We start from the raw sequence: 27,105 nt of genomic DNA, 5'->3' as shown, positions 1-27,105 counted from the left end.
CCCTACTGACAAAGACGTGCCGCTAAGCGATGTAGTGTTCCAGTGCTATGTAGCCTATTAGGAATATGACTACCATACTCCCTTATTCCCTAACAGGTTAGCCCGCTACTATCTAGACTGCATTATCTTTTACACTTCGCAGAGATAGAAGTAAAGGGCTAACTTGTAGTGGAATATTAAAAAAAGGCGATCACGTGATTTAATAATTTAATTCAATATTTTTGTATAACCTTACCTAAGCTTAGCAATCAATATATTCATTTGAAATTTAGTTTTTCATAGTGTATTCTACTACTAGTCAAGCCATTTCATTTATATCTTCTCACACACACATACACACGCACGCACGCACGCACGCACGAACGCACGCACGCACGCACTTCCTCACTCCTTACAGTTATAGCACCCTGTCGTTTTTGTGTCGAGGGAAGAAAAGAAAAGAATAATTTATTTACAAAGTCCATTTATTATGAAAGAATGTAGTCTAAGAGCTGACGGCGTGTTTCTTAGGCTGGCCGTCCCTCGTCAGCCGGAGATGCACCAGTTTGACGTGAGTGCGGAGTACGCTGCTCTGGCTGAAGCTAGCGGGACAGTATGTACACATGTACGGCCTCTCGCCCGTGTGTGTGAGGATATGCGACTTAAGGGTAGAGTTTTGCTGGAAAAAATAAACTTCATTTAGCTCCACCAATTTCCTTCTCCCTTCTAATTTTTTTTGTATAGTAATAACTTCATGTTGTCCGCGTCGTTCGTCCGCGTTTTATTACGGTTTTTTACCAATCCTTATGTTTGTTTATTTGTTTTCTGTTATAAAAAGTAGCTTATGTTACTAACTGTCCTTTCAACTAATTCCATGTCAAAAAATCAAGTTAATTGATTGCTTATTAATCAATGACCAAGAAACAAACAAACTCATATTAGCATTTATAATATACTATATACTATGACAATACACACATCGCCATCTAGCCCCGAAGTAAGTGTAGCTTGTGTTATGGGTAGATGACTGATGAATATGTTTAGGAATAATTTTGTTTTTTTTTTATTCCACTACAAGTAAGCCCTTAACTGCAATCTCACCTGGTGGTAAGTGTTGATGCAGTCTAAGATGGTAGCGGGCTAACCTGTTAGGGAGTATGGTAGTCATACCCCTAATAGATTGAAACGAGACATCGCACCGGAACACTAAATCGCTTAGCGGCACGTCTTTGTCAGTAGGAGGGTAACTGGCCACGGCCAAAGCCTCCCACCATATACATTATATACATAAATACTTGTAATATACATATAAACACTCAGACATTGGACATTTTGCAGTTGTGGGAATCGAACCCACGGCCTTGGACTCAGAAACCACCAATCAGCCGTCAAATATTAGATGACGAAGCTGATGGACTTTTTGGTAACGCTCAATGCTGCTTATCAGCAGAAATTAGCAAGGCGGTAGTAGTTCCCTTCTCTACTACCTACCTACCTAAAACAGCACACAAATCACTGTTTTTTATAAAAGGCTCTCTAGCGAACCGTGTGATAAGTTTTATGCAATTAAAGACTTTTTTGAATTTTAAGACAGAAAAGTTAGTTAAAACTTACCGCGAATACTTTGTCGCACTGTGGACAGGGGTATTTTAAGGGGCGTTTATGTCCCTCGTGTGCGAACCGTTTGTGTTCCTGCAGAGGCCATAACGATACGTAGGCCTGAAACAAGTGCCAACAAGTGTAGCACGCGCCATTAAAGATGTCGTGCTAGTTTGTGTGTGTGTCTGTGTGTCTCTCCGTGTGTGTGTGTGTGTCTGTGTGTCTCTCCGTGTGTGTGTGTCTCTCTCCGTGTGTGTGTCTCTCTCCGTGTGTGTGTGTGTCTGTGTCTCTATCCGTGTGTGTGTGTGTGTGTGGGTGTGTGTGTGTGTGTGTGCGTGTGCGTGTTTATCTCTGTGACATCATAGAACCGATTTTAATTTGGTTTTCTTTTGCCTTAAAGGTGATTTAGTCGGGAGTGTTTTAAGCTAGACTACCATTAAATATAGCAAATTTCAAATCCAAGATAGCTGCCATCACAAGTATACACATCGTATATACATCGTATCAAAAGGTATGCATTAAGATAATATGCAATAAGACATAGATAAGACGGGACATTTTTAAGCGTGTACGTCGTTAGGCGTACTGTCATTTTTCTGCACAGTCGAATGCATTATTATAAATCTATTCTTTAATCGCGTGAGTTTTAAGCAGGTTTAAGATATGTGGTGATATCCACGTTACCAAACAAGATGGCGCCAAAAGAATTCCCTTCACGTTATTTACTTATTTGGAAGTTGGAAATCCGGAGTTTGGAAATCATCGGTAATTCAGCCCCGTGCCTCGAAGAGCGTGTTAAACTGTCGGTCTGCTCTTCATCTCTTTCCGGTCGTGTCGAGGCTGCACTATGAGAGTGAGAGAATAGAGTGTGCATCTATGGTTGCGTACCCACTTATGCACTTTATGTCCACAAGGCGGCCAAATTTTGAAGGGCAACCTGGTAAATATATACTCTTCTAGTTATAAACATACATACATACTAGTTAACATTTAAGGAGAGCACTGTCGCCTGTAATACAGGTTTTGACGTGACAACGTCTTATAAATTGGTTTGCCGGGTGACACTTCAAGAAACTGCGTTACGCTCCGCTCACGTTATGCGCTCACAATGAGAGCGAGTGAGAGGCACGCGCCCGCCTAAGAGCGAGAGAGACAGACATAAAAAGTGAAAGGCACGCGTCCCTTTGTAGTAAACGCTGTTTCATTGTACGCAAATGTATTGCAAGTTATTGTATGTATATTTGTATATAAATACGTATGTATGTGTAAAGGTAAAAATAAAATTTTGTTAATATGAAATTCAGTGCGAGATTCTTTGTATAAATTAATGTTTTAAATATAATTCTTTGTATAAATAAATGTTTTAAATTGTTAGTATTATTTCATCCTTCTTCCTACTATACGAATGAATATTCACATTAAAATTATTTTACCACTCAAAGTCGTTGTCACGTAAAACTTTCGCCCGTATACCGACTTTACAGGCAACCAATTTTTTAACTAAATCAGGGACAGTAGATTTTAAATTGCACCATTACATACATACATTACATACTCACCAATATAAGATGTGAAGTACGCATTTGGTTGTATAATTATTCTAATTACTTTACTCTACTTTACTAGTAACATGTACCCAGCTATGATAAAAAAATAGAATAAATATTTTGGTAGTATGAATGAATGAATACTCTTTTATTGTTCACCAAAGAAAAAAAAGTAGTTACAGAGATATAAATACATAGCAAGTACAACTTGGTGGCCTTATCGCTACATAGCGATGTACTAAGTAGTAGTCTACATAGCGATTTAGTAAGTAGTACTAAGTAGAATAAGGTGAAATGTAATTTATAGGATTGTTAATAAATTCAAACTACATAAAAATTTGGTTTTCAGCAAAAAACCTGCAGCCGGTTCTTGGACCATCCCGCGTAGTTGGAAAATCTCTCTGGAGATTGACGATATCGGTCAGGGAACTGTCGTCTCAATGTGGTGTCGTTAACCTAGATAAGAAGGTGTCATATCTCACCTTATCGCACCTATCACACTGGTAAGGTTTGCGTTTCAGATGGACTCTGTTCAGATGTCGCTCGAGGTCTCTTTTTATTCCGAACCTTTTATCGCAATGTTCGCACTGGAGTCTGAAAGCAAGACAAAGTTTTACTTATAATATCATGATTACAAAGAAACAAAGAATCCCAAAACATTTGTGTTATGAACGTGAATGTTTTTCCAGTGTCTAGGTGTTTATCTGTATATTATAGGTATTTATGTGTATTATATTCATAAAATAATATTCATCAGCTATCATAACACAAGCTACGCTTACTTTGGGGCTAGATGGCGATGTCGTATAATGTGATTGTCGTAGTATATTTATTTATTTATTCATGTATTATAAAAAACTTTTTTTTGAAATATTCTTAGTGAGATCAGTATTTATTTTCAATAAATAAAAATGCAAAAACTAGAAACCCACCATGACAGGTGAAACGCCGAATTCTAAATTATGACGTCACGTCTCTATAAACACGGTTTTGTACTGCTTGAACTTCAAAAATCTCTGCGTGGTAATGAAATGAAATAACATTTCAAACTATCAGTTGCTAAGTTTCTTGTTATCAATACCAAAATAAATAATGGCGTCGAATCTGTCTTCCGAACCGATGGTAGAGTTACTACAAACAGACTGACTTGACGTTCCTAAAGTGCTTATAAACTAGGCCTACTTGAAATAAATGAATTTTGAATTTATTTGACTCTCCAATTTACAAGTTGTATATTAAACTCCGCGTAGGGCTGCCTGGACGCAGAAATTTTAATTTGTAACTTTTTTTTTTATATTGCATATTAATATAAGTTTGTTTTGATTTAGATTAGTTTTTAATTATTCTATTTATGTTATAGTGTAGTGTGTAGTGATGGGTCATAGATACCAAATAAATAAATAAATATAATAATAATAATCTCTTTATTTCAGGCAAAGCCCACAATATACATTTAAAATAACAATATTGGAGAAAAGAAAAATAAATAATTAACAATATACAATATCGAATTAAAAATTAAAATTACAATATAAATGGATTAAAATGGAATGTCATAAAATTTAAAATTAAAAAGAGTAATTAAAAAATTACAATGAATAATGATAAAAAAAATTTAAAAAAAATTAAAATTTAATACTTTTTGCTCCGCGTGTGTGTATGTATTTTTTTCCTTTGCTCTTTTTTGTAGCTAGTTTAGCTAGTTTTCTTCTATAGTATATATTTTCAACATTTTTAATATTATTTTATATATAATTTAAGTATTTGTTTTTTTTAATTTATTCTAAATGTATGTTTTTGTTCGCGTTGCTAGATTTGTCAAGATATGGTCTCATGTCTCTCTTAATCGTTTTTTCTCCTTCTAACTGACAATCTAGTTTGTTATTTGCAAGATGTGGCAGTCTTTAAGTGGGTCTACAATATTACATTTATATGTTTTTTTCATTTTTTGTTCAGTTTTATAAGACCTGTTAAACCTGATTGTCCATTAAATAAATAAAAGCTGTTGCCGCGAATCCTGCTCATTAAAGATGCATCTCTCTTCATATCAACCATACCTTTAATTTTTGGATATAGGTCAATCTTCCGAACATCAGAGAAGTTTTAGGACTAAAACTCTCGTTTGCCGTGTATTGGAGGAAGATCAGAACACCTACACTACTCATCGCCACTCCTTGTACGAGGCGACTAAGGAGTAAAACGATGCTATCACCACCCCGTCTGCCCAGCGTGGTCATTACGGGCAGAGTTACCGTTAGGAATAGCCTTTAGCCCAGCAGTGGGCTGTTATAGGCTTCTTTTTAAAATGTTTATGTTTTTTTTGTTATGTTTATGAGCGCACGACTGCAACCACACCTGATGGTAAGCGACGATGCAGCCTAAGGTGGGGCGCGCTTGCCTAGAAGATGCCTATTCACTCTTGATTTGAAGGTACTCATATTGTAGGCACTGGGGAAAATGGAAGCTGGAAGAGTGATCCTAGTGGTGCGGACCAGGTTTAGGTTTAAAGATATTTATCCCCATAAAAACACCTAAGTCACGTACATAGGAAACTAAATTTTCTATAATAAATTAATACACTTCGCCATTTAGACTAAACTAAATTAAATTTTACTATTATCTACTCATTTAATGTATTCTAACGGATCAGAAACGAAGAAGCGAAGCGCTTCGTACGCGTCCGCGGTATCGACCACGTAGGGATGCAGATCCTATGGATGACGTTACAATTTCTTACTTGAGTTCCAAATAGTTGACGTGTGGAGAAGCAATTTTGAGATGCTGTTTTAAAGCGTAGCTCGATTTGAAACCTCTGGAACAAAATATATCTTTCTATAATACTTACTACAGTGATATTCAGTTTAAAACGTCAAGTTGAATGATAGTATTAATTTCCGTTGAGTGTGAAGGTGTTATTTTTATCGTAATAATGGTGGTAAGTAAGATCATCGCCTATGAACGGAGCAACAGTTCTCAGGGCATGCAAGGAATATGTCCTGCAACATGTCGCCCTGAGACCAGTGGCGTGCGTAGAGGGTATGCACAGGGTATGCAGATGATATGCTGAGTATACACTTTTATAATATGATTCCTAACTTAACTAACGTAACTTTGGACCTACCAATGTATAAATTTAAAGAATGTATTAAAACACATTTATTACAGCGAGGTTACAAGAGGTGAGGTTATACAATTGATGAATTTCTTAATGACAAGGTTGCTTGGAAGCATCTGGCTCCGCTTTCATCTCTCACAAGATAGAAAAATGAATGTTAAAATGTAAATTGTTGATATATTATTGTTAATATACACATAATATTATAAGTATTTATGTATATTATTCATAAAAATATTAATCAGTCATCTCAATACCCATAACACAAGCTACGCTTACTTTGGGGCTAGATAGCGACGTGTGTATTGTGTATGTAAAAAAGGAGAAGTATAAAAGAAAGTAAAAGTTTTTAAAATTTTGAAAAACCCTTGGGTTGTTTTGTGAGATCGTTATGAAAATTAAGCTTCATTTGCCATACTCCGCGAAGAGCAGGAGAATCTGTATGGTGTTATTTATAATTTCTACAATCCTTATACTCCACACCAAACAGATCTTCGGTAATGTACCCTCTACGCACGTTGCGCTCCGATACCGGAGTATCCTCAGGAGATGCTGACTTTACAATGAATAATTGTTAAGAACAAAAATGATCTTCCGGAATTATCGCCTGCTTCTATCCAATATTTGTGAGATCGTACTTACTTATCGCATTCGACGCAGTAAAAGTCTCTTATGTCAGAATGCTTGGTCATATGATTCTTTAGCTGCGAAGGATTCTTGTACCCGGCGCCGCATTCCTTGCAAATGTGTTGCTTGAACGACCTCCCAGCTAGTTCTGTGGGGTGTTTCCTGTAGGAATAGAAGGAGGAATCCTTGGGAGTTGGTGGCAGACATTTTGTTTTTTTAGGGTCGGTTTACCAAAATGGTAAAACAGGACCCGTCCGTCCGTCTGTAACCAGGCTTTATCTCATGAACTGTGTAAGTTAGTCTCATGAATACATGAACTATAGCTAAATATTAACTCGAATGTGAGATAGTGATAACCAAAAAAAATCTGGTTAAGTTTGTTGTGGGCTCTTCGACCAGGGCGCGTTTGGAAACCTCCTAGCTTTAGTTTTAAGTTTACGAATGCAGTTATCACACACACACAGCAACATGTTATATTTATGATAAGGTCTACATGAATAAAACATTTTTGATTTGAATTTGAACCGCGAAAGTTAGCCAATTAAATTTTCACCCATAGTTAATTTAATTTTCACAGATGATATATTTTTGTTGCCGCTATAAGAACAATAGTAAAAAAAAGAATAAAATAAATATTTCCTCATGCTCTTGAAGTCGTACTTTATGTGTAGTTAGACCAAAGTATATTGTTATAATTGGCTTTCTGGCTCTGGGTTCTGGTATTGTTGATAACATTAAGACAGACCATTGGTTAGGAAAATCTTTTTTCTGTCACAAAGAGTATATAAACACTACATTGTTTGTTTAAAAAAATCAGTTATATTTTTTTACTAAAATGTTTCCATACAATATTTGTTAATATGAAGTTATTCCTAGATGTTCAAAATAAAAGAATCATCAATAAATGACAGCAACGACAAGAAAGTAATAACAAAAAAATTTAAGTTTTTCACCGCAACCGAAATAAAAAACAGTGCCAAATTCGTTCATAAAACCAATTTTATTGTTAATTTAAATATGCACTTTACATCTTAATCGGGAATCGAACCATAACCCTTCGACCAAATTGCCTCGCAATGGAAGTCAAAAGCAGACTGTGTTACTCGGTCATAAGATATTGGATAGCAGCAGGCGTTACTTTGCGGAAATCCATGATATATTATCAAAATTAAGCTTAATTTGCTATACTCCGCGAAAAGAACTAGAAGCTTTTCGCGGAGTATAGCAAATTAAGCTTAATTTTGATAATCGGTCATAAGAACCATTTTATTGTCTTAAAGTTAATTGTTTATACTTAAGTTGATGATTTCTTTTACCATCAATGCCGATATTAATATATGCCTTATTTTATTAGTCTCATAGCGATTGTTGCCACTTAATTAACGACGACTGGCGCAGTGGGCAGCGAACCTGCTTTCTGAGTCCAAAACCGTGGGTTCTATTCCCACAACTGGAAAATGTTTGTGTGATGAACTTACATATATGTTTTTCGGTGTCTGGGTGTTTATGTATGTGTTATAAGTATTTATGTATATTATTCATAAAAGAAAATATTCATCAGTTATCTTAGTACCCATAACACAAGCTACGCTTACTTCGGGGCTAGATGGCGATGTGTGTTATTTATTAATTAATGTCCATTTATAATAGTTTCTTCTTTCTTTCTGCTTACATTAAAAGCCTTTTTTTCTTAAATTCCATGGAAAAATAAGGAGGAGAGCAATTTACTTTATTATTACTCACAGCATGATGTGTCCTTTAAGACCCTCCTTGTTAGCGAAAGTCTTCTTACAGTATTTGCATTCAGCCCTTTTCTGACTTCTATGTATGTATGCCAAATGCTTTCGTAGGGACACTTGACGGCTAAAACACAAAATACATACATAATTTTTTGTAAAGTCAAAGTCAAAAGTCAAAAACATCTTTATTCAAGTATAGGCCCAAAGGTGGCACTTTTGATGCGTACATGAGAAGTACACGGTAGTGAGATGATGGCGATAACAATATTCGTAAACTTAAAACTAAAGCTACGAGGGTTCCAAACGCATCCTGGTCTAATAAAAAGCCTACATCAAAAAAGTTAGCCCTTGACTGAATCTCACCTGGTGGTAAGTTTTGATGCAGTCTAAGATGGCAGCGGGCTAACCTGTTAGGGAGTATGGTAGTCATACCTCTAATCAGTTTCTACGCGACATCGCCCCGGAACACTAAATCACTTAGCGGTACGTCTTTGTCGGCAGGGTGGTTACTAGCCGCGGCCAAAGCCTCCCACCAGACCAGACAAAGAAAGTTCAGAAATTATAAATTCCCAAATTGCCCCCTGCCGGGAATCGAACGCGGGATCTCCTCCTAAATTCCCAGTGCTAACCGTTGCGCCAGGGGGGTCGTCAAAAAAAATCTTGTACTAGGCACACATAAATCTGTGTACGTACCTACATAAAACTTACTTGAACACTTTGTTGCAATGTGAACATCTGTATTGGAACGTATCATGCAAATGTACTGCTGTATAATGGTCTTTTATAGTCAATCTACTGAGACGGGTCAGGCCACATTCACTGCACTTGTACCGTCTGAAAAAACAAGTTGCTGTGTGAACATTTACTTGCAGTGTGAACATATAATAGCAATTTGAACATTAAATGTATTGTAAAAATACATTTGATGTTCAAATTGTACACATTCACAGCATTTTAGTGACAATATGTTGATATGGCTCAATCCACATTCACCGCATTTGTATAACCTATAATGTTATGCTTAGTTGTCGTATGAAAACTTTGTTGCAACGTGAACATCTGTGTTGAAACGTATTATGTAAATCTACTGCTGTATAATGGTATTTTATAGTCAACTAGCTGTTGCCCGCGACTTCGTCTGCGTTTGATTTTGTTTTTTGATGTGGCATTCAATTTAGTTGTAGATCTAAAAAAAATTAAAGTATTCAGTATCTCTAAGTTTTAAATCAAGGGTTTGCTGCTGTCCGCTGAGGAGTTCTGTCCTCTATCTCCAACCACAGTTTGGACAAAATTAAACACATATTATAAGTTTATAACCTCTATAGTACAAAAATAATTATTTAAATCGGTTATAATTTGTCGGAGTTATGGTGTAAAGTCATCAAACACTCATCCCCTCTCCCAAAGGAACCGAGTTTAATGTCGGGATAAAAAGTATCCTTCAAACACTTCCAAGAATATGTGTACAAAGTTTTATGAGGATCGGTTAAGTAGTTTTAGCGTGAAAGCGTAACAAACAAACTTACATTGACATTTATAATATTAGTAGGGATCTACTGAGACGGGTCATTTCACATTCACTGCACTTGTACCGTCTGAAAAAATGTTACTATATTTGCATTTACTTGCAGTGTTAATATTTTATTGATATTTTAACATCAAATGTATTGTAAAAATCTGAATGGTATACAGATGAATTGTCTATAGATAGACAGTATTTAAGAGACAATCTGTTGAAAAGGCTCAATCTACATTCAACGCATTTGTACGTATAATAATTTGCTTAGTTGCCATATGAATATTTTGTTGCAACATGAATGTTTCGTTGTTATGGATACATTTGTATACAGAATTAAACATTAAATGGAATATAAAACAATGGGCAAAAAGGAAACATTAATATTGAAACGTTTCATATTAATAATTTTGGCCATATCAATATTTTGTTGCAGTGTAACTTTTTTGTTGCAACTTGAATGTTTCGTTGTTATGGATACATTTGTATACATAATTAAACATTAAATGGAAGATGAAACAATTGTCAAAAAGGAAACATTAATATTGAAGCTTTTTATACAGGTGAACAGTTTTATAAAGGGTAAATATAATTTTGTTGCATCACGAACATTCTGTTGCAACTTGAAAATGTTGTTGCATTATGACTAATATAATGTAGTGAATCTTTTCAAGTTCGTACAAGGTTGGGACATTGTTTTTTTTTAATCCTGTGATTAAGATGGATATGGAGTATCAGGAGTATTAGGATAACTGTTTATTATTTTATGTTTATTTTTATCAAACTTAAGAGTTATTTAAGTAATATTTTAATGTAAAATGTTACATTACATATATAACATATAATCCGTTTCAATACTAACTAGAAAAAAATGTGTAAAGAATTCTATCTCATTCTCTCGCCGACTAAATCCTATACATTTATGTTTTTGTTTCTTTATCGTGACGCATTACCTTCCAAATGCCAATTTCAAAATTTCTTTTACAACCACAGGCAATTATGTAAACATATATGTATATATGTTATATGTATATATGTTTACATAATTGTAAGGGGATGGTGACAACTTCGTTCGCCAACTTAAACCTAAAGCTACGAGGGTTCCAAACGCACCCTGGTCTAAGAAGAGCCCACGACAAACTTAGCCGGGTATTTTTTTTGCTATCACCATTATTGGATAGAAGCAGGCGTTACTTTGCGGAAATCCATGATATATTATCAAAATTAAGCTTAATTTGCTATACTCCGCGAAAAGCAGGAGAATCTGTGTGGTGCAATTTATAATTTCTTCAATCCTTATACCCCACACCAAACAGATCTTCGGCAATATACCCTCTACGCACGTTTCGCTCCGAAACCGGAGCATCATCAGGAGATGTTGACTTTACAATGAATAATTGTTAAGTGAAAAATTCGCCAAATGTGTCGCCTTTTATACCTTTCTGACCCCCACCTAATCTATCTAAGCCCCTCCCACCTCATTAGTGCCTCTGAATATGTTCAATAGAGGTGAAGTTGATAAATTTATTTGTTCGTTTAGTAATTCGAACCTCCCATTCCTATGTTTAATAATTTCTAATTGTTCCCTCAAATCAAGTTTCAACCCTTTGTCGCAAGCATGTAATATTTCGTATGAATGATTACTGGTTACGTTATGTCCACTGTCTAAAAGATGTTTTGCAAAATTAGATTTTTCAGGATGGTTATGATTGAAGGCTGCCATATGCTCTTTGTAACGTGTTTCAAATTTACGTCCGGTCTGACCCACATATGTGGCGTGGCATTCAGAACATTGGAGTTTATATACCCCTGATCTGTGCTTATTGTCCAATCTGTCCTTACCGTTACAAATAGCTCTCAGTTGGTTATTTGTTCTAAAAGCCACATGAACTCCATGTGATCTAAGTATCTTTGCTACACGCTCTGATATAGATCCGAAGTAAGTCAGACTGGTCTTATACCTATTCAGTTTGTCCATTGGTACGGCGTATAACTCCTTAGCAATCAGCCTCTGTTGTTTCTTTTTAATTATGCTATCAACCAAACCTGAATTGTAACCATTTGCATTTGCCATGTGATAAATGACATATAACTCTTTCCTATAATCCTCCTTAGTTAATGGAATAGATAATAATCTATGAACATAATTAAGAAATGCTGCATGTTTATGCTGCCAAGGATGACACGATGAAGCTGGTATGGTGTTATCTGTATATGTAGGCTTACGATAAATCTCAAATCGATGCTTATTGTTACTACGAGTTATTACCAAATCCAAGAAATTTAATGAATTGTTTTGTTCCATCTCTGATTTGAATTTAATTTTTGGATGAATTTTATTTAGCTTTTCCACAAAAACATCTAGCTGTCTATCTGTCCCCGTCCAGCATATAATTATATCATCTACGTATCTATAGTAATACAAAATATTATTATGAGTTACTATGTTCTTATTTTCAAAATAATCCATAAATATTTCAGCCATTAAGGGACTAAGTGGAGATCCCATAGCTAATCCCTCTCTTTGATGATAGAACATATCATTAAATCTAAAATAATTTTGCTGCATACATATCTGTGTTAATTCTATTAATTCTGATACTTCTCCTGGATGTAGACGTTTAATTTCTAATAATTCAGTCAAAATATGTAAAGTTTCATTAACTGGAACATTAGTAAACAGACTGTCCACATCCAATGACAGCAATTTGCAACGGATAGGTAGATTTATATCTTTGATTTTGTTTACTAATTCAATATTATTTTTGATTGCAAATTCTGGCTGAAAAGAAGTCTTCAATTTTAAAATATAATTTAAATATTTGGCTAAATTATATGCTGGGGCTCCAATGTATGAAACCACTGGACGTATAGGAATATTTCCTTTGTGTATCTTTGGTAAGCCATACAATGCTGGGGCCCGAGGATTCATTTCAATGACTTTCTGCTTTAATGATGTTTTAGGGAATATGTATTCTGATTTATTTATAGCTAATCTAACTTTTGCTGCAAAATGTTTAGTTGGATCAGAAGATAGTTGCGAGAATTCATCCCCTGTGATTACATCTTTAACTTTGTTTACATACTCGTTGCGGTCCATAATCACAACGGCATTCCCCTTATCTGCTTTTGAAATTATAAGATCATTATCTGCAATGGTGTTCTTTAAAGATCTTAATACTCCGATGTCTGGATTATATAATGGGGCTGAAGGCGTAGTTTTAATTTCATGCGCAACTATATTCTTAACTATGTCATCTTTTTTACTAAGAGACACTGCTAATTCTGCGTCAATTGCCAGTGTTTCCAATGATTTTTTAGAAATATTATTGGGAATATTATATTTTAAACCATTCTCTAGAAGCTTTGTCTCGTCTTCTGAAAGAATAGTACCCGTAAGATTCTTAACACGGGGATGAAAAACATGATTGGGCATATTTGTCATAGCGTCTATAGTTGCAGTATTCATCGTATCATAGTGTATCGGGGAATATTGGGAGGATTTATTTACTAAGATTTGGAGTTTTTTCTTTTGGGAAAGAAATTTCTTGTGGACTTCGAAAGATGCCAAATCTCTAGCTTTACTGTCTAATAAATCAAATTCAATATTGTGTAATTTAAAGGTGAGTTCTGAGTAAAGTATTTTAAGATGGAGTTTCAAGTTGTCTCTTACCGTAAACCAGTGACGCGATTCCTCATTTAACCAAATTCTTTGGGCTTTGGTTATTGCAATATTACATGCTCGACTTCGAGTGTTGGATCTGATATTAATATAATTTGGAATGACATTTAACTGCTTACATTGTTGATTGAACCAAATATTTTGAACTGCGACTCGATGTAATTTAGTAAATTTTATGTAAAGTCGAGCCTGCACGGTCAAGCTCACCGTTTTTAAATATTGGATAGAAGCAGGCGTTACTTTGCGGAAATCCATGATATATTATCAAAATTAAGCTTAATTTGCTATACTCCGCGAAAAGCAGGAGAATCTGTGTGGTGCAATTTATAATTTCTTCAATCCTTATACCCCACACCAAACAGATCTTCGGCAATATACCCTCTACGCACGTTTCGCTCCGAAACCGGAGCATCATCAGGAGATGTTGACTTTACAATGAATAATTGTTAAGTGAAAAATTCGCCAAATGTGTCGCCTTTTATACCTTTCTGACCCCCACCTAATCTATCTAAGCCCCTCCCACCTCATTAGTGCCTCTGAATATGTTCAATAGAGGTGAAGTTGATAAATTTATTTGTTCGTTTAGTAATTCGAACCTCCCATTCCTATGTTTAATAATTTCTAATTGTTCCCTCAAATCAAGTTTCAACCCTTTGTCGCAAGCATGTAATATTTCGTATGAATGATTACTGGTTACGTTATGTCCACTGTCTAAAAGATGTTTTGCAAAATGAGATTTTTCAGGATGGTTATGATTGAAGGCTGCCATATGCTCTTTGTAACGTGTTTCAAATTTACGTCCGGTCTGACCCACATATGTGGCGTGGCATTCAGAACATTGGAGTTTATATACCCCTGATCTGTGCTTATTGTCCAATCTGTCCTTACCGTTACAAATAGCTCTCAGTTGGTTATTTGTTCTAAAAGCCACATGAACTCCATGTGATCTAAGTATCTTTGCTACACGCTCTGATATAGATCCGAAGTAAGTCAGACTGGTCTTATACCTATTCAGTTTGTCCATTGGTACGGCGTATAACTCCTTAGCAATCAGCCTCTGTTGTTTCTTTTTAATTATGCTATCAACCAAACCTGAATTGTAACCATTTGCATTTGCCATGTGATAAATGACATATAACTCTTTCCTATAATCCTCCTTAGTTAATGGAATAGATAATAATCTATGAACATAATTAAGAAATGCTGCATGTTTATGCTGCCAAGGATGACACGATGAAGCTGGTATGGTGTTATCTGTATATGTATCACCAGCTTCATCGTGTCATCCTTGGCAGCATAAACATGCAGCATTTCTTAATTATGTTCATAGATTATTATCTATTCCATTAACTAAGGAGGATTATAGGAAAGAGTTATATGTCATTTATCACATGGCAAATGCAAATGGTTACAATTCAGGTTTGGTTGATAGCATAATTAAAAAGAAACAACAGAGGCTGATTGCTAAGGAGTTATACGCCGTACCAATGGACAAACTGAATAGGTATAAGACCAGTCTGACTTACTTCGGATCTATATCAGAGCGTGTAGCAAAGATACTTAGATCACATGGAGTTCATGTGGCTTTTAGAACAAATAACCAACTGAGAGCTATTTGTAACGGTAAGGACAGATTGGACAATAAGCACAGATCAGGGGTATATAAACTCCAATGTTCTGAATGCCACGCCACATATGTGGGTCAGACCGGACGTAAATTTGAAATACGTTACAAAGAGCATATGGCAGCCTTCAATCATAACCATCCTGAAAAATCTCATTTTGCAAAACATCTTTTAGACAGTGGACATAACGTAACCAGTAATCATTCATACGAAATATTACATGCTTGCGACAAAGGGTTGAAACTTGATTTGAGGGAACAATTAGAAATTATTAAACATAGGAATGGGAGGTTCGAATTACTAAACGAACAAATAAATTTATCAACTTCACCTCTATTGAACATATTCAGAGGCACTAATGAGGTGGGAGGGGCTTAGATAGATTAGGTGGGGGTCAGAAAGGTATAAAAGGCGACACATTTGGCGAATTTTTCACTTAACAATTATTCATTGTAAAGTCAACATCTCCTGATGATGCTCCGGTTTCGGAGCGAAACGTGCGTAGAGGGTATATTGCCGAAGATCTGTTTGGTGTGGGGTATAAGGATTGAAGAAATTATAAATTGCACCACACAGATTCTCCTGCTTTTCGCGGAGTATAGCAAATTAAGCTTAATTTTGATAAGCTATCACCATTTCTAAGTTAATTGATATTAAGCGTTTCATCGAGTTTTAAATGACAAAGATTCGAAACAAGTTTAACTTCAAAAATCTTACAATTCATGGTACTTTTTATGCCCCAGTAGTTTATCCAAGGTGGTCATTCTCTTTTTGCAAATATCGCATTCGTATTCTCCCATCACCTAGAAGTAAAGAAAAATTCAAAGTATTTCTTGACGATCTACATAACGCAGTGATCTGTGCTGTGGTCCCAAAAGTGGGAGGTCCCGGGTTCGGATCCCAGAAGGAAAACTTTGGGGAAAATATTTTTTGAATTTTCTCTGGTTTGGTCTGGAGGGTTCGGTTGTGCTGAATTACCACCCTACCGACAAAGTCGTACCGCTAAGCGATTTAGCGTTCCAGTACGAGGCCGCGTAGAAACCGATCTAGCGGTGATGAAAGTGATGATGCAGTCTGAGATGGTAGCGGGCTAGTGGTAGTGGTAGCGTAGTGTGTGGTAGTCATACCCTTAGCGGCACGTCTTTGTCGGTAGGGTGGTAACTAGCCACGAGAGTGAGAATCCCGACGAGCCAGAGAATCCTCCTATTTGACAGCAGTGGCAGCGACCCTGCTTCCTGAGTCCAATGCCGTGGGTTCGATTCCCACAACTGAAAAATGTTTGTGTGTTAAACATGAATGTTTTTCAGTGCCTGGGTATTTATCTGTATATTATAAGTATTTAAATAAATAAATAAATACTACTACGCAACGGTGAGCGCTGTGGATTTAAACAATTAATAATAAATATACTACGACAATACACACATCGCCATCTAGCCCCAAAGTAAGCGTAGCTTGTGTTATGGGTACTATCTTAGTACCCATAATGAATATTTTTATTTATAATATACATAACCAAAAATATATTCATAGGTCATCTTAGAACCTATAACACAAGATGGCTTCGTAGGATATTTATTATTTACAAGCTGTTGCCCGCGACTTCGTCTGCGTTTGATTTTATTTTTTGATGTGGCATTAAATTTAGTTGTAGATCTAAAAAAAAATAAAGTATTCAGTATCGCTAAGTCTTAAATGAGGTGTTTGCTGCTGTCCGCTGAGGAGTTCTGTCCTCTATCTCCAACCAGTTTTGGCAAAATTAAACACATATTATAACCTCTATAGTACAAAAATAATTATTTAAATCGGTTATAATTTGTCGGAGTTATGGTGTAGAATCGTCAAACACTCATTCCCTCTCCCAAAGGAGCCAAGCTTAATGTCGGGATAAAAACTATCCTATATTACTGCCAATACTTCCGAGAGTATGTGTACAAAGTTTCATGAGGATCGGTTGAGTAGTTTTTGCGTGAAAGCGTAACAAACAAACTTACATTGACATTTATAATATTAGTAAGGAGTAAGGAGTAAGGATGAGGATAAGGATAAGGATAGGGATAGGGATTATGAAAATTCACAGCGCTCACCGTTGCGCTAGGGACGTGGTCGAATACTCACTTTGCTGTGCCACAACATGTGTCTCTCATAGGTCTCCTTGAAATTAAACCCTTTGATGCAGTCCGTGCATTTATAATTCAAGTTTTTGTACTTTGGATCCTCTCGCATCTTCGTGCGGTCCTTTATTATTTGCTCCCTCGTTAAATGTACCACTTTAATAATTTGTTCTGGAAACAATTTAAATTAATTCAAACAAACGCCCACCAATCCGCACTGGGCCAGCATGGTGGACTACGTCCTTAACCCCTTCTCATTGTGGGAGGCGAACCGTCCCTGTAGCGGGCCGGTAATGGGTTGGTATGACAATAATATGCGAATCGAAAGCGGTGATAGCAAAGTGGGAACGACTTCGACTTCACTGTCTGGGGGGCCAGTTCGAATCCAAGAACGCACATCTAACTTTTATAAGCAAAAAAAATAGCACTCGCTTCAATGGTGAAGGGAAAACATCGTGAGAAAACCTGAATGCCTGAGAGTTTTCTCTTTAATTTTATAATTTTTTATTACTGTTTTTACCTGCAGTTGGAAGAATTATCAATTTTATAAATTTTAAATGCATATAAAAATTTTCGAAATTGACTGGATTTGAACCTGCGACTCTCTGGCAAACGCGGCCTGAGCGTTTTAGCCAATTAAGCTACGGCTCTCCTACCTTCGTTGCCGAAATTAGTGAATGCCTTACATATCAGTCTTATAGCGACTGTAGCGCCATCTGGTAGGAAACGTTGCAGTTTCGGTCTACTTTTTCAGGTCAAAACTACAATGAGACACGTTTGATACAAGAGATGACACATTCCTTTTTTATAATTATTTATTAGTGTTTTTACCTACACTTAGAGGAATTGTAAATTTTATACATTTTAAATATATAAGTACGTTCATATAATTTTTTTTGAAGCCGACACTATTTGAACCTGCGACTCTCTGGCAATCAATCAACTGATACTGACTGACTGACTGATATAAAAGGCATATACTAATTTCGGCATCGACATTAATTAGTTAAAGCGCTCAGGCCGCGATTGCTAGAGTCGCAGGTTCACATCCTATCGGTTCCGAAAATTGAATATACATTTAAAATTTATAAAACTTCTCTTTAATGTTCTCAAAGGGCTGAGTCCGCCAACCCGCACTGGGCCAGAGTGGTGGACTACGACCTTAATCCCTTCTCATTGTAGGAGGAGACCCATGCCCTGTAGTGGGCCGGTAATAGATTGATATGATGATACATAATTAGAACCTTGATAGCCTACTAGTTAGAGCTTTAGCCTTCGTTTCAGGGCGATCGAGTTCGATGCCCGGCACCTCTATCTTTTTCACAGTTATGTGCGTTTTTATTTAAAAAAAAAAAGTTAACACTTGCTTCACCTCTGAAGGAATACATCGTGAAAAAACTTGCTTTGCAAAAGAAAATAATTGAGTTAAATACCATTTTTTTCTCGTACAAAGTTTTCTTTGTATGTCTGTTTAGTCTTTTTTTTATGTTTCTCCTTCTTCAAAGTCTTCCTAAGTTGTTTTAAGTTTATGTCTTCGTCTAGTGGTCGGTCGTTTTCTTCTTTTAATTCCTGTAACAGGCATTCCTCTCCTTTGATCGATGATTCTTGATAATCTGTAAAATTAACTTCAAAGTCAAATGATATAGCAGTGCTTATATTAGGCCCACTTGAAATAAATGTTAAATAAATAAATAAATAAATATACTACGACATTACACACACCGCCATCTAGCCCCAAAGTAAGCGTAGCTTGTGTTATGGGTACTAAGATGACAGATAAATACTTTTATGAACAATATACATAAATACTTAGAATATACATATAAACACCCAGACAGTGAAAAAACATTCATGCACATCAAACAAACGTTGTTTCGAACAATAATGGCGGTAGTCCATACGTTATCCGACCGCTAGGAGCGCTGGTGGTGCCTTGTGCCACCGGGCATTCGGCCAATCAGCGATCGCCGAAACGGAACCATAGTAATATGGAGGGTAGAGGTAAGGAGAGTCATCTGTGTATATGAAAAAGTGTCGTCAAAATGTATTAAACTAGGATGGCGCCACATTTGCATCAGGGTAACTCTTAAAAGAAGCGCCAAATATAAATATTGTTAGAGTAGGCTTGAAAAATAAACAAGGAAGTATGGAGATACAAGGAAGTAAGGTTATATTTACCACAATATTTTGTACAACGTAAGTTGTTGAAATTCTCACTAATTAACTACTTTAGTCGATAATGACATTAAATTTTTTAACTCGGCATACTTCAATACATCTACGATTGCTACATTCATACCATACCCTGTGCATCCACCAGCGCCATTGTGGAGGATTTTTGAACTGTTATTTAGCGCAACAACTGGACACTTTTTCAACTTTTCTCCCATATAAGATGACTCTCCTTACCTCTACCCTCCATACATAGTAAGCAGGAGTGAACTCAATATTACCAGTTGCAAAAATTGGATAACTATGGTTTGAATACTGAACACCCATACTTGGTGGGCCAGAACCATCCAATGTACGCAGGACAGTTCCTCGCTGGGTCACTCCAGCCACTGTGCAGGCCACTCACTTAGCAGGTAGTTATGCTGAGGAGGTGCTGCTAAGGTGATCTAACAGTGGCTAGATTTAGCTAGCTAGAGAGATTATAGAATCTCTTACCATTATCATCAATAAATTCCCCCTCCAAATGTTCCAAGGGCAGTTCTTGCTTTAATTCCAGCTTAACTTTAAAACTATCCCGGCTGTATATAATGCAGATGGGCTTTTCCAGATCCTCATTATCTTTGGTCAGCTCGATAGCCTCCAATGATAAACTCGTTAGATTGACCAATGGTTGGAATTTATGTTTTGTATCAATCGTTGAATCTGGAGTCTGTGAATGAATGAATACACTACTTTTATTGTACACCACACACAGAAAATGTACAAAAAACAAAGGTAAAATAGCTTAGCTCCATTATTTCTAACCTCCCGGGTTAAAGTAAAACTACAGATTTAACAAGCTGATGGCAAAGAACTAATATAAATAACATCAGTAACAATTCTGTTCTCTATTGTCACTGTCAATTCATTTAAGATTATTGATTAGTGATTTGTGTACAAGAGAATCAGCAACATTAAAACTATCATTAATTATTATAAAGTGAGTTAAATTTTGTGTTAAATTTTTTTTTTTTTTTGCAAATTAAGTTTATATGACGCTTTGTCAATGCTATGTGCACTTGTCATTGACGTGCATATCAGTCCATGTGTTCGTGTGTGTCCTATGTTTAAAAAACGTGTAATATGCATGTTGTTAGTGCTCTTAAATAAATAAATAAATAAATAAATAAACATTTGATCATTATCGTCATTAACCTATTACCCGTGCCCTGTAGTGGACAGATAAATGACGATGATCCTCTGAGAAAAAGGGCTACGGTAACCCTGGCCAAGTGCGGATTGGTAGGATTCACACACCATCTTTTTTTTTTACAACAACAATACACACATCACCATCTAGCCCCAAAGTAAGCGTAGCTTGTGTTATGGGTACTAAGATAGCTGATGAAAATTTTTTTATGAATATAATACACATAAATACTTATAATATACAGATTTACCATTGAGAATATACTAGTCTACTCTCAGGCATGCAGGCTACCACACTAGGTTTTCCAAATGTAAAAGAATGCAACTCACAGATTTGAAGTTTTCCAAGTAAATCTGATTTCTTTGCACATTCTTAATGAACCGATCGCTTCGCGCTGCTACTTTTTCGCATATATAACATAAATTAAGAGTATCCTCCTGAAAAATGTATTAAAATAAATAATATTATTTCATTATTTGCTTTTATTATTTATAATTAATAAATAATAAAAGCAAATAATGAAATAATAAAAATGATATCACTCTTTAACCAGTATTCTGTACAAGGTAGGTGTCAACACATGTATATTTAATTATGGCTATTGCCCACAACTGCATCTGTGTTTGATACTCTCTCTCTTCTCTTTGTTGAGTCTCCTAGACCAAAAATGGCACAGAAAATGGAACTGATGTAACACTTGACTAGAGGTTCTGAACTCAAGGTTGGTAGAAAACTGCAGGCAAATCCTGAATACCCTGGCATTAACTAACTGGGTAATTCTACATTGGGTTCCAGGCCATGAGGGGATCATCTATAACGAAAAGGCAGATGAACTTGCAAAAACAGGCGCTTTGGAGAAATAAATAGGCCCTGAGCCAGTCTGCGGAATACCCAACAGCCTGGCGCAACTCACCCTACAAACCTATTGCAAATACCATACTCATTCGCTGGAGACAACTCGCAGGAAAAAACAGAAGGGGCACAGCGTGTCTGAGGCATTAGCACTCAACAGTATCCTAGTGTGAGCTTAACAGGCACATGTTCAACCTAAAGCTGCAGGATACCGATCTATGTAGACTCTGTAAAGAGGCTGCGGAGACCCCGCTGCACTTAATCTGTTCCTGCCCCATGCTGAAGCAGAAAGAAGCACTCTCACTCTCAAACTTCTTTCAGCAAAATAGATCGTAGCCGGTCGACGTGACACCAGGGACCAGGCCAACCTGAGCCGCAAGCAGAAGAAGAAGAAGAACATTTGAATTTAGTTGTGAAGATTGGGGTGTCTTCTAGACCGAAATGGGCACAGAAAATGGGATTTATGTTACACTTTACTTTAGATTTAAAAAAATAGGAGGTGTTTTTTATTACTATAATACTTCTTGTATTATTGCGGCCTCATTAATGAAACAAACTTCATGTGGTTATTTTATTATGGTACAAAAACCAATTTTTAGCCATTTTAATTAACTTTTGGTTCTTATTACCTGAAATACTGCTCTGAGGGCCTTGTTCTGAATAGTATATGACTGCATTAACTTATCATCTTTATGTGATAAACATCCCAAACAATAGTAGAAAGACGCATTCGGGGCACCCATTTTTTAAAATATTATTTACACATTGTTGTCTCTGAATAAAACGCTTTCCCTTTTAGAATTATTACAGTTTAGTGTACATATATTTTCTTCTTCTTAGGGTTAATGGGTTTTTGTCATGCTTAATATATCTTTATTAGAGATTATATTGATTACAATAAATTAGGCCAAAATCAATCAACAAAACATCAACAAAGTCTTGACCTATGACATTCAATGACATTGACAACCGAGTACTGACATTATTTTTTCTTTAATCTTTCCCGTGGGGAAAAGTAGGGAAAAGGCAAATTGAGTACTGGCAAAGTTGTCATTTGTCAATCTTTAGTCACAGATCTCAGTGGGACGTAACCGTAGACTAAGTAATAAAGTTTACTATTAATCAGTCTACGGACGTAACGTTAGAGTAGCTTTAGAGACCTTCAGTGTCTAGTTAGTGTTAAGACTTGTAAGTTTAAAAAATATTTAGGTCGTAAAAATTCAACTGCACCGTATTTTTTGACAACCCCATAAAAATCTTTCTTATTCTGAGTATCTGAGCATTGTATTCATTTTAATTCGTTTATTAATTCTAAGATCTCATAACAATAAACGTGATATTAGTGACGATAGTAACTTTATCAATGCATTAGCAATAATGGCAATGTCATGTCAAAGACCAGTGCTAATTTAACTAAATGGGATAGCTCCAAAAAAGCCAGAAGAAGATTACGTGCAATATATGTTTAATTTATCGTACAAAATCTATCTTACCAAGCAACTCAACGTTATTTTTAATTAACCATAGATACGAGTTATTAAGGGCCGAGTGAGATTTACTTCCCATTGGTTTGTCACTTTCTATTTGTAGGGTGACCTGTAGGGAAGGTATAATCAGGACAAATGTATTGATTAGCAAACTTTTTAATAACTAAAAAACTATTAACACGTGGGCTGCACGCTTAAATAGCTTTTTAAATATTTAGTATTTCTTGTACTATTTGTAAAATATCGTAACATACTTAAAAATGTTCTTAAAATGCAAGTTCTTTTTCGTTCTATAGCTAGCTTACTTATCTTGCACTCGAGAGCAAAACATGCAACTAAATATAGAAGTTGAAGCGCCTGCACTGCGCTAAATGGAACACAGTGTAGACGAGTGGAGTCTTCTCTAAGGCTGCCTACACATACGTCAATATTATAGACAATATTCTGCATATTGACAACTGTGATTGAAGTATTGGTAAAACATATTGCCATTAATCTATATATATATATAATGAAAATGGTCTTCGTTTGAGGCTCAATCACGCCTAAACCACTGATCGTATCGACATGAAACTACCACCATTCGATGCGAAATTTTTCCTAGATGGTTTATGGCTATCTATTTTTTGAATTCCAACATTCATTCATTTTTTTATTGCTGTTTTACTTTTATGAACATTTATCCCGCTAATAAAAACAAAAGATAAGCATTTTCTCTTGATTCTTTTGTTTTCATGGATTTCAACAGAGTGTATTAAACGGATTATGGTTTTTTACATTCAGCTAAGAATCTACTCACGGTAGTGGAGAACGGCTGGACCAATTGGGCTTTTTTTTATCTTCAGAATTGTCAGGAGAAAGTTTTGTATGTAAGAAAATTTTAAAAAAGCCCGATAAAGTTAAAAATTTCGATGATAATCGAAGAATTCCCATCTATATAGTCACTCACCACGAAATCTCGGGAACCATAAGACTTAGAAACGTGAAACTTGGTAGGAATATTACTTTTGCTATGTAGAGGTCAGCTATGAATAGATTTTAAGAAATTCATTCCCCAAAGGGGATTGCGGGGGCGTTAACAATGAACAATTCCCGTTTTTAAACTATAGCTTCTATAGACTTCAAATTTGGTAGGAATCTTCTGTAAGAGGTGTAGAAATAGGCTATGAACGAATTTTACGATAGCTCACCCCACAGGGGGTTGCGGGGGTGGGTATTAACAATTAATATTTTTAATTTTCCAGCTAAAGCTCCAAATTTTGTAGGAATTTTCTATAAGTGATGTAAAAATGATTTATGAACAAATTTTACGATATCCCACCCCAAAGAAGATTGCGGGGGCGTTAACAATAAAAATTTTCAATTTCCAAGCGATAGCTCCTATTGACTCCAAATTTAGTGAGAGTGTTCTATATGTAATATAAAAATGATCTTCGAGCGGATTTTACAATGAATCACCTCCAATAAGATTCGCGGGGGTGGGTGTTAACAATAAAAAATTTCAATTTCGAAATATAGCTTCTAAAAATTCTAAATATGGTAGGAATCTTTTATTATTTACATAAAGAACATCTCAAAATGGATTTCAATAAAGTCTACTTCCGACAGGAATTGCGGGGGTGGGTGTTAAAATCTAAAATTTTTATTTCTAACCTGTAACTTCTACAGACTCCAAATTTGGTGGGATCTTCGTGTATGTAGGGATATTCGTGTATTTCCTTACAACAATCGTCTTTTTGGCAGCGGAGAAAGTCATTGAGAGGTTCAAAAACTTAACTTTACATGTAGCTATCCAATCAACGGACTAAGAATTTTACATTCATTTTACTTTTGCAGACTACATAACCGACGAATTCTTTTATTGCGGGATCGCGGAAATGTAACAGATTAAAATGAATGCATTTTCCAAGCACATGAGATGTGGAAAAGAAATTTAGTTACTTATTCCGATAGAATTCATAAAAAACATGCACAATTAATTTTCTATAAAAAATTGATGTCACGGAGAAAATTTTAGTTAACAGAAAATTCGGCGCACTTGAACCTAGACAGATTTCAACTTCACATATGAGACTTGCAATGACTTTAACTTAAACTTTCAATGCTCATTTCAAATTTTTTTCTTCATGTCAATTATTATTAATTTTTGGAAGAAAGGCACGGAAATGTTATAATGATTGCACATTGAAAGTTACAATGAATATTAGTGAGAAAAATCACCTGGATGAAAGATACAGGCTAAATCGATGGAATTTGGAATTTGAGTAAGTCTAAACAATATCGATGCTTACAGTTCTATCCGCGGGGCCTATTTATGTTCATACAAAAAAAAAAAAAAAAAGAATAATAAAAATATGAAAAAATAAAATAAAAATGAAACATAAAATGTAATTTATTTCCTTTTTCAATTCGCCTAGCGAAGCGGGCGGGAAACGGCTAGTATTGGCGTATAAATAAAATTGCGTTTGGTTTTACGTGGGCGTCGTCTTTGTCATCTTATATAATGGAGCAGTTCGATTACTTTGAATTCGTGTGTCACCTTGACATCGCTGTGCTTCTTCTTAGGACCACAACTTCTCAATATGACCTTCGAGATTAAATTTGAGCTATTGTTAATTCAATATGGTGAGACCTAATAGTCACTAATTTTCAGACTATCTACTTTTACACAGTCACGGGAAAATTAAAGTGCGGGAAAAAAAGAAAACATAACTTTAAATGCTAGAAACTAAATCTAGTATAAAAAGTGTCTTTATTGTTATCGATCAAAGTGGTGGGTAATAAAATTTCAAATAAAAGAACTATTTTTATTCTACAGTATATATTATATTATCTGTGTATATATTTATTGCCGCGCCATTAAAGAATAGATTTATAAATGGCGATGGATGTCGTGCTATCTCACTCGCAGAGATGAGTATATTGTGCGAATGGGGTATTTTTTCAATAGTATTTATTGACGGTCCCAACAGATAAACAAAGCAACACTTCACATGGTACGCAAGGAACACGACGTACCGAAATATGCTGCCCAGTGTCCATCAATCTAAGACGTAGGTGTTAAGCCCCATGTGTGGTGTAATTACATCGGTAAACACGCCCTTCAGACCGAAAAATAGTATTGTAACAGTGCTGATCGGCGGCAGAAAATAGCATGGATGCCGTAGTACTTCAAGTAGTATAGGCAACCGCGTCCCATCTTAGGCCACATCAAGAGAGATTGTGGTCAAGCGCTAAGCACGGGTCCCAAGGTGCTGGAATGGCAGCCACGAACTGGTAAGCGCAGCGTTGGTCGCCCCCCAACGATGTGGACAGACGACATTAAGCGCGTCGCAGGTAGCCGCTGAATCCAAGCAGCACAGAACCGTGGAATTTGGAACTCCCTACAAAAGTCATTAAAACAAAAACGTGTGTGTACTTATGTACACGCGTTAGAAGTTATACTTCTTTGGCGTAACAAGATAAAAATCTTTTCAAAAATTTTATCTTTCGCCTTATTCTACGTTTGTAGAAATAACGACACTAACAATAGAAAAAGGGTATTGTTTGAATTATTGAAAGTCAACTGGCAAACTTTATTTAGAAAAACTGAAATGTTGACTATAGCTAACTTCATGGTGTCGGTTTTTTGTGACGGTGAGCGTGCGCAGCTTAAAAAAATACTCTCACCATTTTTCCCTAACGGACCAAAAGAAGTATAACTTCAAAAAAAAAAAAACTTCGCTGAACGAGCTCTGTCACAAATACTCTACTACTTATAACATTGGCCACCATTTATGAATGTACTAGCTCGCTATTCTCTGTCCGCGTTTATTACGGTTTTTTTACAAATCCCGTGGAAACCGTTGGTTTTCCTGAGATA

At 35.9% G+C, this 27,105-nt stretch overlaps 1 protein-coding gene across 2 annotated transcripts; it reads right to left on the bottom strand.

Moving 5' to 3' along the window:
• Nucleotides 1-446: 446 nt before the first annotated feature.
• LOC120634584 (zinc finger protein 431-like) lies at nucleotides 447-22,699 on the bottom strand. 2 transcript variants are annotated; one of them, XM_039905306.1, is made up of 13 exons: nucleotides 22,386-22,699; nucleotides 21,234-21,341; nucleotides 20,211-20,424; nucleotides 18,977-19,156; nucleotides 17,548-17,714; nucleotides 16,147-16,232; nucleotides 9,315-9,440; nucleotides 8,611-8,730; nucleotides 6,883-7,029; nucleotides 5,863-5,937; nucleotides 3,608-3,719; nucleotides 1,594-1,698; nucleotides 447-658 (listed from the first exon to the last, which is right to left on the bottom strand). In XM_039905306.1, exons 1-13 carry the CDS (start codon nucleotides 22,497-22,499, stop codon nucleotides 485-487), a joined length of 1,728 nt encoding a protein of 575 aa, XP_039761240.1. In that variant the 5' UTR covers nucleotides 22,500-22,699; the 3' UTR covers nucleotides 447-484. The 2 variants fall into 2 exon arrangements, with proteins under 2 accessions (XP_039761240.1, XP_039761241.1); XM_039905307.1 differs by lacking the exons at nucleotides 8,611-8,730; nucleotides 9,315-9,440.
• Between the last annotated feature and the right edge of the window lie 4,406 nt (nucleotides 22,700-27,105).

This window comes from Pararge aegeria, chromosome 24, assembly GCF_905163445.1.
Source record: "Pararge aegeria chromosome 24, ilParAegt1.1, whole genome shotgun sequence".
Classification (NCBI taxonomy): Eukaryota; Metazoa; Arthropoda; class Insecta; order Lepidoptera; family Nymphalidae; genus Pararge; species Pararge aegeria.
Note: the sequence above shows the minus strand (reverse complement) of the source record. Positions and strands in the feature narration are given on the sequence as shown.